At 42.2% G+C, this 24,834-nt stretch overlaps 1 protein-coding gene across 3 annotated transcripts in view; it reads right to left on the reverse strand.

The window, feature by feature from the left end:
* The window catches only part of ZC3H3 (zinc finger CCCH-type containing 3), a 351,980-nt gene that overhangs the window by 211,122 nt on the left and 116,024 nt on the right, over positions 1 to 24,834 (reverse strand). For all 3 annotated transcript variants that reach the window (XM_030553922.1, XM_030553923.1, XM_030553924.1), the window contains exon 4: positions 6,904 to 7,060. In XM_030553922.1, coding sequence (XP_030409782.1) covers positions 6,904 to 7,060 — 157 coding nt within the window. The remainder of the gene's footprint in view (positions 1 to 6,903; positions 7,061 to 24,834) is intronic.

The following is a 24,834-nucleotide window of genomic DNA, read 5'->3' on the forward strand; positions in this document are numbered from 1 at the left end:
CATTTCCAGGCTCAATTTGTCTAGTTTCAACTCCCAGCCATTGGAGTGTGTTAGACCTTCCTCTGGTAGACCGAAGAGCCCGTTATCAAATAGTTAGAAAGTTTTTCCTAATATCTAACCTAAATCCTTCTGGCTGCAGATTAAGTCTTTAACATATTCAAAGACTTACCAGATCCTCCTCAGTCTTCTTTTCTCCAGACAGGCACCGAAGATTCTGATTTCAGAGAAGGAGGCGGGTAGACAAGGGAAAGAGGCCCTATTTTTAATGACAGGCAGCATCTCTGCACTGTTATCTGTACCCACCAGCTGCAAGCAAGGTGCATTCCCGCCTGACACTCCACTGGCCCCTTCTCCAGTAAGGGAATCTGTGTCCTCTCTAGTAGGTTCCACAATACTGCTGCACCCTCAAATGAGAAGAAAGGCTTCCTCCTCCTGCAAACAAGTGTGGAAAAGCTGAACGGTCTCCTGTTATTCTCAGGGCATAATCAGAGACGTCCCAGGCAAGTCACCTCATATCAGTCAGGCTATGAACCAGGGTGAAAGCGAGACCTTCCTGAAAGCAGCTGCAGTAGAGCAGCTGGCAAACAAATTACCCCAAAGAACTAGAGTACTTGTGGCACCTTAGAAACTGAAAAATTTATTTGAGTATAAGCTTCCGTGGGCTACAGCCCACTTCATCAGATGCATAGAATGAAACATATAGTAAGAAGATAAATATACACACACACACAGAGAACATGAAAAAGTGGAAGTAGCCATACCAACTGTAAGAGGCTAATTAATTAAGATGAGCTACTATCAGCAGGAGAAAAAAAAATTTGAGTGATAATCAAGATGTCCCATTTTAGACAGTTGACAAGAAGGTTTTAGGATGCTTAACAAGAGGAAATAGATTCAATATGGGTAATGACCCAGCCTCCCCCAGTCTCTATTCAAACCCAAGTTAATGCCAGCAATGCCCCTCTGCCATGTACATTGACCAAACCACACAGTCTCTATGCAAAAGAATAAATGGACACAAATCTGACATCAGGAATCATAATATTCAAAAACCAGTAGAACACTTCAACCTCTCTGGTCACTCAGTAACAGACTTAAAGGTGGTAATTTTGCAACAGAAAATTTTCAAAAAACAGACTCCAACAAGAAACTGCTGAGCTGGAATTAATATGAAAACTAGATATTATTAACTATATGTTCCACTCTATGCATCCGATGAAGTGGGCTGTAGCCCACGAAAGTTTATGCTCAAATAAATTTGTTAGTCTCTAAGGTGCCACAAGTACTCCTGTTCTTTTTGTGGATACAGACTGACAGGGCTGCTACTCTGAAACCCAAAGAACTAGTTACCTCAAGTATCTGTTAATAAGGGTTTATAAGTGTAGAGTGTCCCTGACATCACCACCAATTCTTCAAGCTCATCTATGGCCAGAGGAGGATCTGGACAGAGTTAAGATGCCCTTGCATGATTCACACAACCACCAAATGTGACAGGAAAAATGAAATTTAAGAGAGAAACCATAGCCTTTCCAAAACTCACTCCTGCAGAGCAGGGAGAGATTAGGGGGCGGAGTGAAAGGAGAATCAATAAATCTTAATCTCATTCACAATGATCTGGAGCTCTTATTAAGTAAATTAATTTAAGTTAATTTAACTCGATCATGACTCCTGATCACAGTGATTTAGTGAGGGGGAAATTGCATTAGGAAAGGCCATGCTCACTAGATAGAAGAACGGAAGAAAATTAGATCCACTTAGCAATGTGAATTAATATGGAAATAGCAGGTGTAAATTTAACCTTATCAAGAGAGTGAAAATTATCTTCATAAATTTGTGGAAATAGCCCCCAAGTTGCTTATAAATCTATTTAAAACAAAAATATTACAAAAAGTGCAGTAAAATTAATTTAAAATACACTCCCATCTATCACCTGCAGAAAAGTCAGCGGCAGGGCAAAGTTTAATGCAATCCAGCAATGAGGGGAGAAAACAACCAATCACTGAGGAATTAGCGCTGGGTGCCTGTGGCTGAGCAGCAGCAGCACCCCCCCACCCCACCCCCAATCCTGAGAGACACATTTGTCTTCTGTCTCTGGCTAACTGCTTCAAGGGATTTGCCTGCAGTGGAGCTAATGCCAGAGATGCCACCCCATGCTGCAAACTGCCAGGTGGCATCCCCTGCAGATGCACAGCAATACTCTTTGCAGAGTCAAGCTTTACAAAGTGTTCGGTGGGTCAGAAATGTGGCCCCACCAGAAGTCCATTAAAGTGCCACATAAATCAAGGGATTATGGCAGAACTGAAGGGCCGATGCCTTCCCATGCAGGCCCTGAACGATCTGAATTTTGATTGCTGGGACTTCCCCGTCCCTACGTGCTGCAAGTGCAGCAGCCACGTGCACCCAGTGCATTTCGAGCTCTGCTTTACAGCACCGTGGCTCAGTGCCAAACAGACATTACAAAAATGTTTACAATTCTTGGTACCATACCAAAGGGTAAAACTAAAAGGTTAATAAATCACCGCTGCTTAGCCACTCGATAAACAAGCTGCAACTTCATCTGAAGGAGGGCAGTGCGGGCATGTGCTAAATCTAACCACTATCACCAACACAGAAAGCTGGCCATTATCCTAGCATAAGTACCACCTGGCCCCCACTTACTGCTATGCAGCAGCAGTCAGACACACCTGAGATCCCTTTGCCTCAAGCTGGGCTTATTCCCAACACCAGTGGTGCTCATGTTGGGCTGTATTATTTAGTATTCAACTGCTATTTAATATGCTACAGTAGCACCCCGTGGCCCAGTCAGTATCAGGGCCCCACTGGCCTAGGAGCTGTACAAACACATGGTCCCTGCCCCAAAGAGCTTATGGTTCACTAACCAAGTAATACACAAGGGGCGGGGGGCACGGAGAGAGTATATTCCACGCAGAGAAAAACAATGTCAGGCATCATCACTAGCAAACAGGGCAGCAGCGGGGAGATTTTTCAGTGGTTCTGAATTAGATCTCCTTCAAAATGAGCCGCTTTTTAAGAGTGGGGCAAGATTAAATGTGACTGAAAGGAGGTCGTTGGATCATCAAAACTAGAGATGGATGAGAGCCACTCACTTAATCCATATCTCAATCTTCCTCCAAACAGTGCAGGATGACTCCCTGCTAGGGACGTCTCCAGCGCTTCATCCAGTCCAGTTTTTAACAACCCGAATGTTGGATCTTCCCTCCTCCTTCCCCTGAGCCAGTAGCTCACAGTCTAATCGATCTTTTTTTTTTTTTGATCCATATCCAGGAGAATGTAATGAACACTGGAGTATAAGACAAATGTTAGAACTATAGAAAAAGCGTTTGCCATGTCCTGACCAGACGGTCCATATGATGGATCGCACGCAACGACGGTAATAGCAAGACTGAATCAGAGATTTATCACTTCTTTAAAATATAATTGTTTTAATTTGCTGATGGCACTTTATTGAGATCTGTATGAAACTGCCATAAGATCTAAGCCACACAATTTAATGAAGTCCAAGATTAATAAGTACAAGATGATTCTACAAGTGGAAGCTCTCATCCAATCAAAACAGAACGATCAGATTACCTCTCTACAAAATGTCTGCTCTCTTGAGTAAGACTGATGGCATGACTTTGTGATCTCTGGTCTTAATCATTGTCTCTAGCCCCGCTCCCCCCCCACATTTTCAACCACAAGTCCCCTCCTCTCAGTCAGAGGCTCAATCAATTAGAGGTTTAGATTGCATGGTAATGAGGAGGGTATGAGAACATGAACAGAATCAAATTGAGGAGGGACTTGTCTCGCCATCATATGGTTGAAGCTAGCTTCCCATTCTAAGCCTCGTTTTGCCCCATCTTAATAACATCCCTGATATTAAACTTACCCATTTCAAATTTGACAGAGCTCATCTTACCAAAGAGCAGAGGGTTTTTTTTTCCATGCAAAATTCGGTACAAATACAAGTAACCTTCCTCTTCTTCTTTCTTTAAGGTTGTCTCTCCTAATCCTGAATTGGTCTCGTGAGTCAGATTGGCATATCAAGCTTTGTGCAACACAACGACGCTCCATACAAACAGCGCTGGACCACCACACAACACCCCCAAGTTGCACTGACTCTGAAAGTGATTTCAGAACCCTGACAAGTAGCACTTACAGGATGCAAATCCCCCTCACCTCCGTTGATAAAACTGGGACAATTATGGAATCTAATGGGTGCCACCCTCTTTCCAGGCCCCAGTAGAGAAACATTAAGTGCAGAGACACTGAAGCGGCAGTTTTGTCCAGACCCTACACAGAACATTTACGGTCACAAAAAAAGTAGAAACAAAAATCAACCTTTGCTCAGGCTCTCAGATAACTGGGCAGTAACAGGGAGAATGGTCATTTTAACAAGACTGGCTGCTCCACTTAAAGAATGAAGCAACTGTTTCAATCAAGGTAGGTTCCCCTTAATAGATTTAAATAAAAGAGCAAGATTCACTCAATACTGCTTGTTCAGGACGAAAAGATACACTCTCCAGATATATCTAACTCGAGAGAGGAGGGGGGCAACTTCCAGGCTGATGGGGATGTAATTGCTTTGGTTAGGGGCAAGTTTCCTGGCTTATCACCATTCACTCTAGGGCAGTGGCTCCCAAACTTTAACAACCTGTGCACCCCTTTCACTAAAATGTCAAGTCTCACCAACCCCCTCCTAACAATGAATATTTCCGGGGATTTTCTCCTTTACCTAAGTATAAATTATAAAAGCAGTGATCTTGGATATATAAAATGTGTTTTTATGACATGCTGATTACACACTATTTATTATTATTTATCATTACAGTATTTTTATTACATTATGAAAACAGCAAAACTATTTCAAGATCTCACTTTCATAGCTTGTACCACTTTGAATAAGCCTGTTATAAGACTAGACTCCTATGTTTCATCAAGGAGTATCAGATGTGAAACAGCAGGAAGGTATTTAAGAAGCCAACTCAAAGAGTTCGTCTTACACAAGCATTCAGGTCTTGAGCAGTCCAGGCAAAACAATGCACATTACAACAAAGCTTAAACTTGTTCATCATAATTTTAAAACAATACTAGCTTCCTATTTAATTTTAAAAAACAGCAAAAAATATCCGCCTCCCTTTCCATTTCTTATAAGGAGTTTTGAAGTTTAAATCTCCTCAGTGTGATAGATATGCTTGCTTTGATCTGCTTAGCTCTTGGAAGTCCAGGGGCTCCAGGCTGCTGGCCCTGCGGCTGCCCAGAATCCCTAGGGACAGCTCTGTTCACCATTAGGGAATTTTTTCTGAGAACCCCCTGCAACATTTTGCGAACCCCACTTTGGGAACCACTGCTCTAAGGTCATGTAGTCATTGCAAACAAAACCCCTTCAGATGCACAAAATGATCTGACAAACTGCAGTGTGAACAACAGAGTTATAGTGGACAACTCAGTAAAGAACCCCTTGCTAGTGGCGACAGCTCCAAACAGAAGCGATCAGTTTAATCCCAATACAATGAAGCATCTGGACTTAATTTAGTAAGCAATTTACATTTAACACTGGAACAAACCTGAAAAGAATTTATCCTGAACAGTTTGCTTGGCCACTCTTTGTCCTGTCCTCTCTGCTATGATTAAATGGTATTTTAAATACTCTGCTCCTCCCTCTCTGTGAAGCGACTGCCAGTACCACTGTCTACAACCATGGACACTGATCAGAACTTGACAGATTCGATATTATGATTTCATGGCAGAATCAAACAGAAGATGAGCTATCAAAACTAAACCTTCACTTACACGCAAATATCTACCATTGTAACTGCTAACAAAAAAACATATGAACCTGTGAAATTCAAAGAAATTTAAGGTCTGGTTTATACTACAGAGTTGGGTCGGCTCACCTACATCGTTCAGGGCTGTGAAAAGTCTCATGCCCTTTGCGATGTAGTTAAGCCTTCCTAAGCCCTGGTGTAGATACTGCTAGTTAGTGTAACAATTCTTCCATTGAACTAGCTATCACCTCTCAGAAAGGTGGATTTCGTACAGTAAAGGAAAAACCCTTTCCATCGCTGCAGTAAGTGTCTACACGACAGCAGTCCAGTTGTGCACTGCAGAGATTCTAGTACAGACATGCATTAGGCTAAAATCTCACGGTATCTGCAAGTTCACAGTATACAAGCCCCTCTCCAAAACATCAATAAGAGATGTTCTAATTGGGCCAGCTTAGAAGTAGCACAAGGACTGATTCAACTGCGTGATTTGCTATAGCAGAATGACAGTCATGCGTATTTGTGAATTCTATACAGAAGATAAAATATGATGGTATCTTGATGGAAAAGCAATGGGGGGGAGAGCGTGAGGGGAAAGAGCATGAAGAACCAGTATTTGGTCTGTTTGTGAACAAAAAGAGTTGGTACATCTGATTCATAAAAGGAAGGTGAATTGGAGGAGGGTCCATGGCTCAGTAGATACCTTCCATGAAGTGCAAGAGTAATTTGTAGACTAGTATGCAGAATAGGGCATGTTCCTTGGGGGAGAGTGTAACCTCAGGACCTCTTGATGCCAACTGAGAGAGGACATCAAGGTGCATGATGTACAGAGATCCCATGGATTGACCAAAGGGGGTCATTGTAAGGGTCTCTACTGAAAGCCAGTGTCACACTGGTTATTTAATCACTGAGAGACGTATGTACAGAAAATGTGTGAGGAGTTGTATATGTACGCTGAAAATTATGTTTTCTAGGCCTTGTAGTTAAAGGCAGGTCACTCCAAGGTAGCGTGTCATGAGACAAACTTCTCCAGACAGGAGATGGGAGAAGTACCTCCCTGGTGAACCACTATATATTGTGCATCTCACAACAGAAGTCTATTAGCATCCTAATAGATTAGCATAGGCAGAAACGTTACCTAGATGTCACAAGTCGCCTTGTCTTCCAGCTGGGAACAGGAATGCTGAAGAATGATGACGAACTTGAAGGCGAAGCCACAGTCTTCTTCACTATCCTATAGCGAGTCTGTACTACTTTATTAGCCACAGGGTTCCTTACAAGGTGCAAGCTGGACCCTGGAAGAAAGTAAACAAAAGAACAACCTGAAAATTTCTCATCCACACTATTGACTGAAGCAGGCATTTCCCCACTGCATCTTAAGGAGTACAAATATTCCAGCCTTCCTACTGCACAATGGTCTTTTGAGACATTTCAAACACATTTAGAAAACACACCTTATCCCTGACAGCTACATTCTGAATAGATTTATGTATTTAATCATTTCCATTTTCATAATATTTTGCAAGATGATCTACACGCCAGTTTTTAATGCAGAATGCTTCATGCAATTAACAGTTACATGTCTGACTCTGTTTTTCCTCTCCTTGATAGTCAGCAACTTTTTTTTCACAGCTTTAAGGAATGCGTCTAATTGCCTGACTTCTATAACATACAGCTATAACTGCCCAGATAATTAAAGTTGACACTACATGCTGAGACTAAATCCTCTGATTTTATAACTGATTTAAAAGGCTGGTTGTTTTTTGTGGTTTTTTTTTGGAGATCTTCTAATTAAAATTATTGTAAGATGGAGAGGGAAAAAACAGACCCCACTTTTGTGTTTGCCCAATGTGTCCCTTTTTGGGAGAGGTGGGACTAGTGCTGCCCACAAGCTAAATTTAGCATGTGGTAATAACAAGGGTGCTAGAGGCACAGAGCTACCACTGCCAGCGTACAACCACATTCCAGTAGTCGCATCAGTGCTAAGCACTACCACAGGCAGAGCAGGTTCTATGAATGTGATGGCAATAACTCCTGGACCCCCTTGCACCAGAGCTAAAATACAGGTACTCATTTTTCTAGTTCATTCAGAAGCTGGGTCCTAGAGCTAATTCAAATTCAGCAACTCAGCACCTCTGTTAGGATCTGGAGGGTAGAATAGCAGCATGAATCTCCCATCCCAAATTCAGATAGCGGTAAAAAAATCTTTAACACATGAGATACGCAAGAGAAGGCTCAATAGTGCAAAATGTCACTGGAGCGCTTAATAATAAAAATGAAGATAGCAACTTTCCCCATGAATTATAATGGAAAAAAGATGATCACTGACCGAAGAGAGCAAGATTTAGGAATATCGAGATCTTCAACTCTGCCTGTTAAGCGTTGTGCATACTCATAGACTCATAGGTCAGAAGGGACCAATCTGATCATCTAGTCTGACCTCCTGCACAAGGCAGGCCACAGAACCCTACCCATCCGCTTCTATAACAACCCCTAACCTATGTCTGAGTTATTGAACTCCTCAAAACTGGTTTGAAGACCTCAAACTGCAGAGAATCCACCAGTGTTCTTTTTGCGGATACAGACTAACACGGCTGCTACACTAAACCTATACAAATACTGTCGGCATTCTATGCAGTTGTGACAATCTGAAAAGGGCTCAGTGTAAATAAATCAAGGCAAATCTGGAAGCACATTTCCCATACTGAAGCATATACAATTAGGACAATAATTTTAATCTACCATTTCCTCTTCAACTACCTGCACTTCTTACCGTTATATTGTAGGTTTTACATTAAAAAAATATTCAAATTAGGGCTGTCAATTAATCACAGTAAACTCATGCGATTAACTCAAAAAAATTAATTGCGATTAATCGCAGTTTTATTCGCACTGTTAAACAATAGAATATCAATTGACATTTATTAAATATTTTGGATGTTTTTTCTACATTTTCAGATATATTGTATTCTGTATTATAATTGAAATCAAAGCTATATTATTTTTTATTACGGATATTTGGCACCTTAAAAAATGAAAACAAATACATCTCTACCCGGATATAATGCCACCCAATATAACACGAATTTGGATATAACGCGGTAAAGCAGCGCTCCGGGGGAGCGGGGGGAAGGGAGCGGCGCGCTTCGGCAGATCAAATCACATTTGATATAACACGGTTTCACCTATAACGCGGTAAGGTTTTTTGACTCCCGAGGACAGTGTTATATCGAGGTAGAGGTGTAGTATTTTTCCATTCACCTCATACAAGTACTGTAGTGCAATCTCTTCGTTGTGACAGTGCAACCTATAAATGCAGATTTTTTTGTTGTTACATGACTGCACTCAAAAACAAAATGTAAAACTTCAGAGCCTACAAGACCACTGAGTCATGCTTCTTGTTCAACCAACTGTGAAAAACAAACAAGTTAGTTTACAATTACAGGAGACAATGCTGCCCTCTTCTTATTTACAATATCACTAGAAAGTGAGAACAGGCATTTGCATGGGTCTTTTGTAGCCATCATTGCAAGGTATTTACATGCCAGATATGCTAAACATTTGTATGCCCCTTCATGCTTCGGCCACCATTCCAGAGGATATGCTTCCATGCTGATGACGTTCGTTAAAAAAATAAATGCTTAAATTAAATTTGTGACTGAACTCCTTGGGGGAGAATTGTATGTCTCCTGCTCTGTTTCACCCACTTTCTGCCATGTATTTCACATTATAACAGTCTCGGATGACGATCCAGAACATGTTTGTTTTAAGAACACTTTCACAGCAGGTTTGGTAAAATGCAAAGAAGGTACCAATGTGAGATTTCTAAGGACAGATATAGCATTCAACCCAAGGTTTAAGAATCTGAAGTGCCTTCCAAAATCTGAGAGGGACGAGGTGTGGAGCATGCTTTCAGATGTGTTAAGACAGCAACACTCCAATGCAGAAACTACAGAACTCGAACCACTAAAAAAGAAAATCAACCTTCTGCTGGTGGCATCTGACTGAGATGATGAAAATGAGCATGCGTCTGTCCACACGGCTTTGGATCGTTATCAAGCAGAACCCGTCATCAGCATGGACACGTCTTCTGGAATGGTGGTTGAAGCATGAAGGGACATACGAATCTTTAGCACGTCTGGCACATAAATATCTTGCAATGCCGGTTACAACAGTGCCATGAGAACACCTGTTCTCACTTTCAGGTGACGTTGTAAACACAATGTGGGCAGTATTATCTACTGCAAATTGTAACCACACTTGTTTGTCTGAGCGATTGGCTGAAGTAGGACTGAATGGACTTGTACGTTCTAAAGTTTTACATCGTTTTTATTTTTGAGTGCAGTCATTTTTTGTATATAATTCTACATTTGTAAGTTCAACTTTCATGATAAAGAGATTGCACTACAGTACTTGTATGAGATGAACTGAAAATAACTATTTCTTTTGTTTTTTACAGTGCAAATACTTGTAATCAAAATAAATATAAAGTGAGCACTGTACACTTTGTATTCTGTGTTGTAATTGAAGTCAATATATTTGAAAATGTAAAAAACATCCAAAAATATGTAAGTAAGTGGTATTCTATTATTGATTAATCACGTGATTAGTTCTTTTAATCGCTTGACAGCCCAAATTCAAATGGTTAAAAGCAAACCAAACAATACTTTTTAAATACAGCAAATGCAGTGCTTCAAGCATGCAAGTAGGAAGTCCTCTGAGAAGACTGCATGACTGAGCTTCTGATGCAAACCAGCTCGTTTTGGCAAGGACATGGATATTGGGTCCAAAGACTGCATTTTTTGGTATATGTTTGTACAGTGCTGAGCACAAAGGGGCCTTGATTCCTTATTGGGGCCCGTACTTTCTACCACAATGTAAATAATTAATAATAAATGCACTGAAATAATCTTATGCACTGTTATGTTAATAAATAGCCTCAGCACAAAACACATTATAATGCTTTTTAGGATGGCAGGAGTCTGCTGTAGGGAGACCTAGACATATAATACAGTCTGCAATTATCAGTAAGCATTAATAAAAGTAGCAGTGCTGTATAGTATATTAAATACCAAAAAGGGTACATTAAGTTAATGTTAAGTACTAAATACCCACAAAAGCCAGGAAGTTAAAGCCAGCAGCTTAAAGAGCTGCTGGTGCCTTTTAGTAAAAGATTCTGTTTAAACAAACACACACCCCCCACAGATCTATAAATCAAATCAAATATTCCCAATGCTACTTCTCCTTCTCTCTTAATTAACTATTATTTACATTAAAAAATGTTCTGTGTTTCCAAGATATTCCAGCCCCTTGTTCCCCACACAGAAGTCTATGGTTTTGACAAGCATTTCCAAATCAACCAGTTCTAAAAGATACCCAGTATGGAATAGGAAGTAACAGGCTGCAGGCAGTGGGGAAATCTAAAGCCCTGTCTACACTTGGGACATTTGTAAAAATTTCCCATTGTTCAGATACCAGTTCAGTTCTATCAACATTAGCTATCTTGGGAGTGCCAGTGGAAACAGGTCTTATTGGCGTTTTCAGGACTATCTCATCTCACCTTGATCACAGTGGGTCTAATTGACTTGATATAGATAAATTAGTGTTAGCAAAGTCCTGCAGTTACAAAATTTCCCTAATGTAGACAAGACCTATAAAAGAAAGATCCTGTTGTGTTGCGAATCTCCCTAGCACTAAAGACTGAGAAAGGGGATAGACTGAAAATGTAGAACAGAAACGGGACAGCTTCTCATCTAAACAGAATGTTTATCAAAGTTTCTGCACACTGGACTTGTTAAAAACTATTGTAAGCTCCCCAGAGTAGTGAGTGCGTCATCCTGTGTGTCTGTAAAGCCATAGCACAGTTTGAGACCTACTGTAATATAATTTATATTATTATTGAGCCATGGCCAGGTTAGATTGTTCTGTTCATGGAACATCTATTTAATTTAGTTATTTTGATTTAAATAATAACTAAAAAACACCTATCCAAGACTTTGGATGCGCTAATGCACCATTAACAATATCTCCGCAACATTAACATGATAAATTCAACAGGCGCTCAGCCAGCTACCTACAAAAACTCTTTTCCGCTCCTTCATTATCTAAGAAGCATACCCTCAATCTTCTCCAACGCCCTATCTAACAGATCTAAACTGTCTCCTGATCTGGCCTATTTCAGACCAAGTGGGGGGAGCAAACTCCAGATTCCTCACAGAGAGCTCTAGTGATACCAGGCCTTCATATGTTTTGCTATCCTCTAGCAGAAAGACCAGAGTCGGAAGAAAAAAAATAAATGACTCCACTTTTCTGAATGGCCTCAAACAAAGCCATTCACAACCCATCTGAGGACATATTTCTGGCAAAGCGTCTATAATATCACAGAGGTCCACACTGGAAAGCAGTTTTGCCTCTCTCCCTTTAGAAGGGGAATATAATGGTTGGGCTGACCCACTCTACACATTTCATATCCATAGATTTAATAGGACTACACTTAAAAGCTTTTTATGGATCTTAAAAAAGTCACAAAGTTATTTTACACAGAAGTCATGCAGAAAAGAAGTGGCAAAAGTGTGAAGAGAGCCCAGGAGTCCTGGCTCCCTGCTTCTCCTTGCCAAACATTGGACTACATCCTATTTCCGAACTTTTACACCTGTGTTTCCTTGCATGTAGAATCACAGAATCATAGAAGATCAGGGTTGGAAGAGACTTCAGGAGGTCATCTAGTCCAACCCCCTGCTCAAAGCAGGACCAACACCAACTAAATCATCCCAGCCAGGGCTCTGTTAAGCCAGGCCTTAACAACCTCTAAGGATGGAGATTCCACCACCTCCCTAGGTAACACATTCCAGTGTTTCACCACCCTCCTAGTGAAATAGTGTTTCCTAATATCCAACCTAGACTTCCCCCACTGCAACTTGAAACCATTCGCTTCTTGTTCCGTCACTTGACTCCACTGAGAACAGCCGAGCTCCATCCTCTTTGGAACCCCCCTTTCAGGTAGTTGAAGGCTGCTATCAAATCCTCCCCTCACTCTTCTCTTCTGTAGACTAAACAAGCCCAGTTCCCTCAGCCTTCTACTCATAAGTCATGTGCCCCAGCTCCCTAATCATTTTCGTTGCCCTCCACTGGACTCTCCAATTTGTCCACATCCTTTCCAAAGTGGGGGGCCCAAAATTGCACACAATACTCCAGATGTGGCCTCACCAGTGCTGAATAGAGGGGAAAAATCACTTCCCTCGATCTGCTGGCAATGCTCCTACTAATGAAGTCCAATATGCTGTTGGCCTTCTTGACAATGAGGGCACACAGCTGGCTCATATCCAGCTTCTCGTCCCCTGTAATCCCCAGGTCCTTCTCTGCAGAACTGTTGCTTAGCCAGTCGCTACCGAGCTTGTAGCAGTGCACAGGATTCTTTAGTCTTAAGTGCAGAACTCTGCACTTGTTCTTGTTGAACTTCATCAGATTTATTTTGACTCAATCCTTCAATTTGTCCAGGTCACTTTGGACCCTATCCCTACTCTCCAGAGTATCTACCTCCCCTCAGCTTAGTGTCATCTGTGAACTTGCTGAGGGTGCAATCCATCCCACTGTTCAGATCATTAATAAAGATGTTGAACAAAATTGGCCCCAGGTCTGACCCCTGGGGCACTCTGCTTGATACCAGCTGCCAACTAGACATCGAGCTGTTGATCACTATCCATTCAGCCCGATGATCTAGCCAGCTTTCTATCCACCTTATAGCCCATTCATCCAGCCCAGACTTTTTTAACTTGCCTGCGAGAACACTGTGTATTACTGTGTAATATGTACAGATCCCTGTAGAAATTTGCCTAAACGTGCTACTTTCATATTTGAAATATTAGCTGACTCTTTACCTATGTTTTAACCTTATACAATTAAGTTGGGAATTTCTCAAATACATTTATTTATTTATTTATTTGGCACCTTTACAAGCTCTAGCGGCTGCTAATCAATCAAACATCCAATCAAACTCCTACCTGACATCCCTCACTGCCTTGCACTTACAAGTGATGTAAGAAATGGAGGTCCCAAATTGTTGTGGCTTTCAGTTCCCCCTCCCCACCATTCCCAAAACACAGACAGACCGTCGCCTGGTAAACTCTATTCCACAGCGGTAATTGGATGTTGCATTCATACAGTAGCTGCTCTTCTGATACTGCCTGTGCGCGAGGCTCTGGCATTAACCATGTTCTGAAAGAGACTCTCCGAAGCAGCTCAGTTTTCTATTATTACTTGCTAGCTGAGGGGTTTTGTGTAGATAATCATGTTATTTAGATAGGATGTTGGTTTAATTCCCTTCATTACAGGCTCCCAGGGTTGTAATTTTTTTTCGCCGCATGATGTATTCCCTGTGGCACATTTCACTCAAATCAAACACTTTACGCTTTTATTACAAACAATACCCCAGTGTCTCCCGTTATCAGCCCAGCACACACATGCACGCTCCTTGCAGAGATCCAGAGGTCAGTTCTAATGACTAATCGATCTCATTAGCTTTCCTAATTAAAAACTTTACTACCGCAATGGAAGACAAACTACAAAAAAACTGCTTGCATCATATTTGAATGGGATATGAGCACCATTTATCAGCCAGGGCTCATAGCTCATGCACACCAGAGTGCTCCGTGCATTGCTGAGATGGTGGTTTTACTCTGAGACATGCCTCCCCCGTGAACAATTCACACCAACCACACCCAAGGAGAAGAGGAAAGGAGGAAGGAAAAAATCTGGTGTGGAAACTTAGACACCTTATGGCTGACCTTCACAATGGAACCTTATTGCCATAAAAGTCTTAAAGCAATACTTATGTATGCATCCTTCCCAAGGTTCTTTATGAGCTGATGGAGTCAAAGAACCAAAGTGTGCCACTCTTTCAACTCAGCCTTTTAGGAAGATGTTTGAATGCTGTAACATCAAGGTAGCAAAGGCTCTTTGGTTAAGCTTCACAATAATATACTTTGCACTTACACAGTGTGTCTGTGGATTCACTGAGACACACAACATTCATGACAGCTACGGAAGCATGATCCCCATTTTACAGATGGAAAATCGGGGGGGGGGGGGGGGAGGGAGAGCATGAGAATAAACATCCTTTCCTAGCATCACATAGGGTGTCTGTGGTAGAGCCAGGAACAGAACTCAAACTTCTAGTTCTTTGCCTTAACAATGGGATCATTCTCAAGGCTAGTGTTCATCCATCTTCCATCGTCTTCAGACATCAGTGATTTTCATTTGTTTTCATTTTTCCTCCCCCAAAATTAATGAATAGCTAAAATAAATGTTCAAAGTGAGGGGAGAGGCTAACTTTTTTATACAAAGCGACAAGATATTATTGTTTCCCTAAAACCAGAATTTCTTAGAATGGATTTCTATGTCTACGCATTCACATGTACACGGGTTCATCTTGAGATCTTACATCCCCTCCAAATCGGGTGAACATGGAAGAAGACTACCTCCTCCTTATTTACATAGCACTCTTTATCTCAAAGGCTCCAACCACTTACATTTTACTTCTCCACAGCTCCCATAGAAATCAGAAGCAGAAAAGACATTAGTCAGTCTAGTCTGTCTCCCAGCCAAAGCAGGATTCTCCTCTACATTTTTCAGCAATTTCTCCAACATGATTTTCAATTAACCAAAAAAATGAGGCTTCCATCTCTTCCTTGGGGAGAATGTGCCATAGTCTGCTGGATTTCACTGTTGGGCTGAGGAGCCAGAAAAACTTCCTAAATTCTCTGCTGCATAATTTCTTATGCCTACAATCACACAGGAGCTGTACTGACAGAAAGATTGCACGTTTGACCAGATGATGATAACTCACCAGCCTTTGCTGTTTATTTCTGCAGATCTTGGTTCAGTTTACTATGTTATTTCTCTAGAGATAGAATACACTGGTCTACAATTTTTGAGAAGTTGTCTGTTTCAGAGATAAAATGTGATATTTATTATGTATTTTGATGTGCTGAATTCAAATAAGACAATTAAAACAACTGATTGGCTACTGTTTCTAAGATATTTAAGTTTTTACATTTTATGTCTATGTATATTGTGTAGAGAGTAGAGTTTTAATCATAAATTGTAAACCTAGGTCTTTTCATGTGTTTATGGTTGCTTTACATGATAATATTTCACCTGTCCTGTTTATGTAACACTTTAAAAATCAGCAAAAGGGTTATAGAAATAAAAATTATGAAACAAAAGGTAAAAAACTATTATGTAGATAGTTTAGTCCTATTCAGTGTCTACTCGGTGCTTCTTGGCTTGTCTCTTGTATTCATTAAATGGAGCATCTCTTGTCACTGTCCAGCAATAGTCTGCAAGCATTGATGGCCTCTATTTGCCCTGATAGCCTGCCAGGAGATTCCACTGCTGTAGTCTGGAGCCCAACAGCTCTGCCTTACTCTTGGGTAGTTCCAAATCCCTGACAAGGTTCATTCAGTTCACCTTGGGTTATGAGGTGTGGTTCAGAGGAGGAGGATAGGAGAAAATGTGGATGCTGTGACATTGATGGTTCAGGACCAGAAGTTTCATCCTCTTCCTCATCTGACTCAAGTGAGAATGATTCTGGTGCATCAGGAACCGGCAGTCCTCCTCTGTGGGGTACTGGGCATATAGCTGATGGAATGTTTGGATAATGCACAGTCCACTTTTTCTTCTTTGACACACCTTTCCCAACTGGAGGCACCATGCAGAAGTAACAATTGCTGGTGTGATCTCTTGGCTCTCTCCAAATCATTGGCACTGCAAAAGGCATAGATTTCCTTTTCCTGTTCAACCATTGGCCAAGATTTGTTGCACAAGTGTTGCAGCATATGTGTGGGGCCCACCTCTTGTCCTGATCTCCAATTTTGCAGCCAAAATAAAGGGCAATAGGCTTTCTTAACCATAGTGGTTATACTGCGCTTTTGTGATGCAAAAGTCACTTCACCACAAACACAGCAGAAGTTATCTGCACTGTTCACACAAGCACGAGGCATCTCTGCTCACTTTGGCTAAACAGAAATGTGTCTCTGCAAAATCAAACACTGACAAATAAGAGAGCACGACACTGTATGATTTCTAGAGCTGATATAGGGCAATTTGTTCAGCAGAGTGATGTAAGCTTCGTTATGATTGCATCATCCATGACTTCTAGGAATAACATGATGCAATTCATATCATGTATGACTCAATACCAGCTTCAGATTGCATCATTCATTGTTTTGCCTAAAAAGCAAGTACTGTCCAAACCCAGTCATAGATTTATTCATAGATCCAGTCAAAGATGTATTTTAGTCATTTCTGGTTTAAACTGAGATCCCTTCCCTTTATAACTCACTTATCCTCCACCATTCCCAAGTCAAGGGTCGTATATACTGACCCAATAGCATATCTTGAAAACTAGAGCCAATCAACAATTTTAAGCCTCTTTTTCGTTCTAAGTGACCCAGAATTAGTAAAGTTGGACTACATTTATTTCAGAAGCATTTTGGCTGTAGAGCAGTGATATCATTAGCACAAGCCCAGAGTACCAATAATCAAGCATGGTAAGTAGAGAAAGACAGTAAACTAGCAGCCATTGTTGGGATATATTAGCTAATCATCTAAACTGGTAGGGTAAATCCTATGTTCCTAGAAGTGAGAGGAATAAAGTACCCTAATGATCAAGGTACAGTGCAAGGATAAAGTGTGGGAGCTGGGAATCCCAGAGACAACAGATTTCAATTCCTTTCTAAAGGAAAAATGCAAGGACCAAGAGGAGGGCCAGTCGGGCTCTGTAAGATGGTCCAACATCTGAAGGACACGAGGATCCACACTGGAAACAGAAAGGGACTGTTGACCCATTGTGGGGGTCACAAGGAGCCATTACAACTTGCAGGGGGAGAGCCACAGGAGCTGCCATCAAGACAGTCAGGAAGGGTAGACACCAAACTGACCCCCGAAGTCAGTGGAAAATGGGCAACAGCAGAAGTTAAGTGTTTATTTTCTGTCACTTGGAACTCAGTCCAGGGTAGGGGAGCCCTTGAGGGCAATGAACGCCAGGGTTAGAAAATGAACGGTAAAGGTGGCACGGCTACAGCCGTTCAGGGCTTTAGGGGAATCGCTGGAGAGAAGGATGAGTTAGCATTAGCCTAACAGGCTTCTACAAATCTATCAGGGAAGACAGGCTACTGAAAAAGCAGGAGACAGATGAAACCAACAATAATTCTAGTGTGGCTGAGCCACAGAGCCGCCTGTTTCAAAGGCAGCCTGTTAACAAGAAAGCTAAAGGGGGGCAAGTATAATATACCTTAGATAGTATCAGAGGGGTAGCCGTGTTAGTCTGGATCTGTAAAAGCAGCAAAGAATCCTGTGGCACCTTACAGACTAACAGACATTTTGGAGTATGAGCTTTCATGGGTGAATACCCACTTCGTCAGATGCATGTAGTGGAAATTTCCAGGGGCAGGTATATATATGCAGGCAAGCTAGACATAACAAGGTTAGTTCAATCAGGGAGGATGAGGCCCTGTTCTAGCAGTTGAGGTGTGAAAACCAAGGGAGGAGAAACTGGTTTTGTAGTTGGCAAGCCATTCACAGTCTTTGTTTAATCCTGAGCTGATGGTGTCCAATTTGCAGATGAACTGAAGCTCAGCAGTTTCTCTTTGAAGTCTGGTCCTGAAGTTTTTTTGCTGCAGGATGGCCACCTTAAGGTCTGCTATAGTGTAGCCAGGGAGGTTGAAGTGTTCTCCTACAGGTTTTTGTATATTGCCATACCTAATATCTGATTTGTGTCCATTGCTGGCATATTATGGCATACATTACATTGGTGGACGTGCACGCCATCATATGCCAGCAATGCCCTTCTGCTATGTACATCGGCCAAACTGGACAGTCTCTACGGAAAAGGATAAATGGACACAAATCAGATATTAGGAATGGCAATATACAAAAACCTGTAGGGGAACACTTCAACCTCCCTGGCTACACTATAGCAGACCTTAAGGTGGCCATCCTGCAGCAAAAAAACTTCAGGACCAGACTTCAAAGAGAAACTGCTGAGCTTCAGTTCATCTGCAAATTGGACACTATCAGCTCAGGATTAAACAGAGACTGTGAATGGCTTGCCAACTACAAAACCAGTTTCTTCTCCCTTGGTTTTCACACCTCAACTGCTAGAACAGGGCCTCAGCCTCCCTGATTGAACTAACCTCGTTATCTCTAGCTTGCTTGCATATATATACTTGCCCCTAGAAATTTCCACTACATGCATCTGACGAAGCTCATGCTCCAAAACGTCTGTTAGTCTATAAGGTGCCACAGGATTCTTTCCTGCTTATACCTTAGATACCGATCCTGGCTCTGATTTTGCTTCCACTGAATTCCTTAGTGCAGGATCAGGGCCACAAAACAAATAAGGGAATAACTGAAAATCTTTACTGAATGAATATGAATGTGTATTGTAGAGGTCACTCAGGGGGTAACCACAAGAGCGAAGATTACACTGAGACTGTGATGGTAAAAAACACACAGAATCACAGCCATAACCGGCACAGGAATGCTAGTGTCTGTTTTAAGTGTCTAACAGGCCTCAATGTGTGATATAAACCAATTTAGTTAAATCAGTGCAGCTTTGTGGGGGAACCTTCCTCCAACAGGCATAAGCAGAGTTATACTGTATAACTGCACCCACACTTGGGCTTTTTCCAGCGTAACTACACTGGTAAAAATCACCCCCTTAAATCACAGAGCTAGGTAGGCCAGGCTTTGTACCAATTTCAGAGTATCCACACCAGGAAGGTTCACTGATTGAGTTAAATTTGTGCACAAAGTGTGTGTAGATAAGACCTTGGTCTATTTCTCTAGCTGTAGGAATACACTGTAATCCTCCTCCATTTCAATAAAAACATAGGAACAGCCATACCGGGGCAGACCAAAGGTCCATTCAGCCCAGTGCCCTGTCTTCCAACAGTGATCAATGCCAGGTGCCTCAGGGGGAGTGAACCTAACAGGTTCAAGTGATCTACAAACTATCCACTTCAAAATCCTAATTAGGGCTGCTGAAATGTTAACATTGTTATGCATGTCTAACACATCTCAGGACTTGGGGTTAAGTGCTCTCTGGGAGTGTGATTTCTAAAGCCCTCTAATGTGCTTTGCATGAACTGGTCCACGCAGACCAGTCTGGCACACTTTGATGTAGTATTGTAGAGACTGCTCCAGTGAGAGTCAAACCTGTGACTCCTGCCTTCTGAAACCACTGCTTTAACCTGTTGAGCTATGAAGCTAGACCCCAGGTCCCCTCAGCAGGGGGAAGAGGTTGTTTAAGGCTGAGGAGCGACACATGACCAAGGAAGGCTCGACGAGCCGCCAGTGAGGAGAGACTGAACCAGGGACTGCTATTCAGGCCCTAGTGACATTCGAACTTGTGACCCCTGTATTCCAAGACCACTGTTCTAACCCCCTGAGCTATGGAACCCAGCTCACCATAGGGAGGAGGTTGGTTTAGGCTGAGGAGTGCTGAGCCAGCAAGGAAGGAGAGTGTTAAGCAGACACTGCTATCCATGCCCAAGCACAATTGGAACCTACAAACCCTAAACCAGTGAGCACCAGCAGGAATTACATGGACCAATTAATAAACCACACGTCAGGGCACTTTAGAAATCAACCCCCTGCAGAATGCATTATCCTACCGTGCAGATGAGCCCTCAAATTCATTGTGTTTGTTCCTCCAGTGCTGCTCCCCAGCTGAGTTCTCTGCTCCCTTGGTACTCAAAAATAGATCTCTCTCACCACACTCCTCCTAGTGAAGGCAATTGGGGTTTCTCTCCATGCTGGACCTTTTTTCTCATTATTATATTATGGTAGCACCCAAAAGACTCATGGTGCTAGCCACTGTACAAATACATCTGAAGATACTTTCTCTGTACCAAACAGCCCACAACATAAGACAATACATGATTAATAAAATGTGAGGGAGAGGAATACAATCAGATATAATTGTAATGTTTCAAATCCTTACCCCCTGCCACCAATAAAGTACCAACTCTTCCCAACTGCCCCAACCCCATTAGTGACTGGCTGACATCCTAAGTGGCACAGGTGGGTCTTGGACACACATTTCCCAGGTTACCCTGCTGTACAGCAATCACAATTGTGGTGTCTAGGTGGAGCCCAAAGTGGGGACACACAATTCCTTTCTTTAACTGCTGTACATATCATCTGGCACAGGACTGTGGGGGAGAAGGGGACCTTTGGCAAGACTAGGTTTACTCTGAGGTATCAAGCATGAGGAGTGGGCACCCAAGTCCAGATTTTACCTAGAAACTCCTAATTGACTGTCTGCTGTTGCATAATCATTTAAGTAGAACCTGGTTGCCTTGCATTATCAACGGATCCATAGATCCCATATAGTCTCATTTGCAAGCACACCTGTAAAACCCGTTAAGAAGTTGTCCCACACTGTACAGCTGGTAAATGCAATGTTAATGATCTGCACAACTCTGCATTATTGAGGTAGAAGACTCAGCAGGATTTTCCACAATTTGGCAGCAAAAGAAGCTAATGAAAGTTCAGGCTGCATGCAAAAGGCATCAAGCCACAGAACAAGCAACTGATAGTCCCTTTTTATAAGGTCCCAGTTAGGCCATGCCTAGAATCCTACGTTCAGCTCTGGCAACTCAATACCTGAAAGATGTACATAAACGGAAAGGAATTCAGAGAACAGCAGCAAAAATATTAAATAAAGGGCTTAAAAGTCTGCTATATTAGCGGAAAGCAAATGAATAACCAGTAGATACCAGTCAGCTAAGCAACAATTTATCAGAGATAAGGTAACTGTCTAACCACCACAAGAAGAGGATTTATTTATGGTTGTGCAAGTGGTTACAACTACAAGGAATGGAATGAAACTGAGCAAAGGAAACTTTATGGTTGAATACAAGGAAACAATTTCTTACCTGAAGAACAATCCCATGGGGAAGTAGTGGACACCTTATTGCTTGGGTCACAAGAGATTAGCTGGGACAAAGCAGCAGAGAACATATTATAGGGAAGAATCCTGGGTTGGTCAAAGGGGTGTTAACTTAATGTACATCCACACTTCTCAGAGTCACTGCTGCAGGGTTTTTTTTGGCAGTGTAGACATAACTGGATTGACTCTACAGTTTGTCTCTCTGACCTCTATAACCTGAAATTACCTGAAGAATTCTACTGGCTTTGCAACCAGACAGCCTTGAAAGAAAACGATTCACAAAGGCAAGTGCACTGAACATTGCTCAGTATGTGAGGTACAAAACAAAGAACGGGGAAGGACCTTTCACAATTTTAACCAGTTTTCCTTCTTTCCGTTTTCCAGCACCCGTGGACAGAGGCATTGGGGGCAGAAATGAACTGTCTAACATGAGCTTTACAGGCTGAGGGAAATGTATACATCACAGCTGCAAGCTGGAGACTTGCTAAATATCGAAGAGCCTGTTACTAACTGTCAGACTGCAAGGGACTCTCCCTCTGCATCTTCAAAACAGGCACTTAGCTCTTCAGGCTCAGACGCCTCCCGAATTTGCTGGCCAGTCAAGAATTGCCTCATAAGGGATCTCAAACAATTTCCCCAGATGTGCCACAAATTGAATAAGAGACTGTTCTGCACAGTGAATACTATGATGGAAAATTGTTCTTTATACTGATTTTTGCATAATATATGAGGGACCCTGCAGAGAGGCACACGTGTGATACTGATCCTTTGAATTGCATAATGTACGATTATGTCAGAGAGCTGATGTTTAAATGATCTGCGATGCTGAGTTGTACTCCTGGAAAAATGGTGACAAATGTTTCACTAGGAGGCGCAGGCCTGCTTTCTGAGACAGCTAGAATTGCAGACTGAGACAGCTAATATCTGGTATTTTAAAAGCCAGAACTCTTATAGGCACTCGGTCAACTTTTTTATTAGCCTACCATAGTTTAGAAATATTTGTTCCAGATGAAAATCTGCCTGACAAAACCTCAGGCCAGGAGGTGCTTTTACCTTTACTACCAGCTCTCCAAAACCTCCCAACTACTAATGACAACTTCTCCATTGCCAAATGAGTTTTTTGCTCATTTCATAGAATCATAGACTTTAAGGTCAGAAGGGACCATTATGATCATCTAGTCTGACCTCCTGCACAATGCAGGCCACAGAATCTCATCCACCCGCTCCTGTATCAAACCTGTGTCTGAGCCATTGAGGTCCTCAAATCATGGTTTAAAGACTTCAAGGTGCAGAGAATCTTCCAGGAAATGACCCGTGCCCCACACTGCAGAGGATGGTGAAAAAACCCCAGGGTTTCTGCCAATCTGCCCAGAAGGAAAATTCCTTCCCAACCTCAAATATGGCGATCAGCTAAACCCTGAGCATGTGGGCAAGACTCACCAGCCAGACACCCAGGAAAGAATTCTCTATAGTACCTCAGATCCCATCTAACATCCCATCACAGATCATTGGGCATATTCACCTGCTAATAATCAAAGACGAATTAATTGCCAAAATTAGGCTATCCCATTATACCATCCCCTCCATAAACTTATCAAGCTTAGTCTTGAAGCCAGATAAGTCTTTTGCCCCCACTACTCCTCTTGGAAGGCTGTTCCAGGATTTCACTCCTCTGATGGTTAGAAACCTTCATCTAATTTCAAGTCTAAACTTCCTGGTATCCAGTTTATTTCCCTGTGTGGAAGGCAGCGCATACAAGGGAAGGTCAGAACAACTTGGGCTGCTCCTCTAAACGTCGCTGCTTCCACCATTGGCTTGTGCGTGATCGAACACCGAATAAGTGAAAACCCACATAAGGTAGAGACAGACACTGCATACTCAGAGAAAGGATATCGATCTTCTGCAGCCGTCTGGAGTATTTACCAGTGATATCATAGAGTTTCTCTCTATTAAACATACACCTCTACCCCGACATAACGCTGTCCTCGGGAGCCAAAAAATCTTACCGCGTTATAGGTGAAACTGCATTATATCGAACTTGCTTTGATCTGCCAGAGTGCGCAGCCCCACCACCGGAGCGCTGCTTTACCGTGTTATATCTGAATTCGTGTTATATCGGGTGGCGTTATATCGAGGTAAAGATGTAAATGAAAAACATTCTGCTCTCCATTAACAGCCACAGCTGAAATTGATGACAGAGGACTAGACCACCACTCATAGCTGCTAGCTGTTCCTGGCTCATGTTTTTGTGGCAATGGGCAAGCATTGTATTATCAGACACCAGTGACACGAGGTTAGTTTTGTTTTTAAGCCATGGTTTGGGAACAGGTTTGGCTCTCAGAAATTACAGCTGAGAGCTGAAAAGGGGCAGGAGCTACAAACAACATCTGGGAACTGCTGAGTAACTCCATTGTGTGGGTGCCCCCATTCTCCCCAGATAGGTGGGTGTACCACAGCTGTTTTGTGTGTGTATGGTCTGCAAGAGCCCTTATAAAAATCACCATCTATTACTTTTTGAGCAGCCAAGTATCTGCTGAGGCCTCACAATTGAATAATCTGATCTTGCCTTTTTGTGAAGTAAAGTGGGATTGTGTCTTGGCTATCAAAATTATAGGTGGATGGAACTAAAGGGGCATACTGTCTCCTATAGAATGCTTCTTTCTCAGAAGTGCAATGCATCTGGTTGTCAATAAGCACAGAGAGCAGAGACCAGCACAAATTTTCTGGTCTCTGTTTCCACAGTGATCAACGCAGCTCCAAGACATGTAAGTTCACCTGTCATAACTTAGTCCCAGATTTGGACCTTAGCGTCCAAAATATGGGGGTTAGCATGAAAACCTCCAAGCTTAGTTACCAGCTTGGACCTGGTACTTGCTGCCACCACCCAAAAAATTAGAGTGTTTTGGGACACTCTGGTCCCCCTGAAAAACCTTCCCTGGGGACCCCAAGACCCAAATCCCTTGAGTCTCACAACAAAGGGAAATAATCCTTTTTCCCTTTCCCCCTCCAGGTGCTCCTGGAGAGATACACAGAAGCAACCTCCGTGAATCTAAGCAGAGGGAATCCACTCTCTGTAATTCCAGTCCTGGAAACACAAGCACTTTCCTCTTCACC

Source organism: Gopherus evgoodei, chromosome 2, assembly GCF_007399415.2.
Source record: "Gopherus evgoodei ecotype Sinaloan lineage chromosome 2, rGopEvg1_v1.p, whole genome shotgun sequence".
Taxonomy (NCBI): Eukaryota; Metazoa; Chordata; order Testudines; family Testudinidae; genus Gopherus; species Gopherus evgoodei.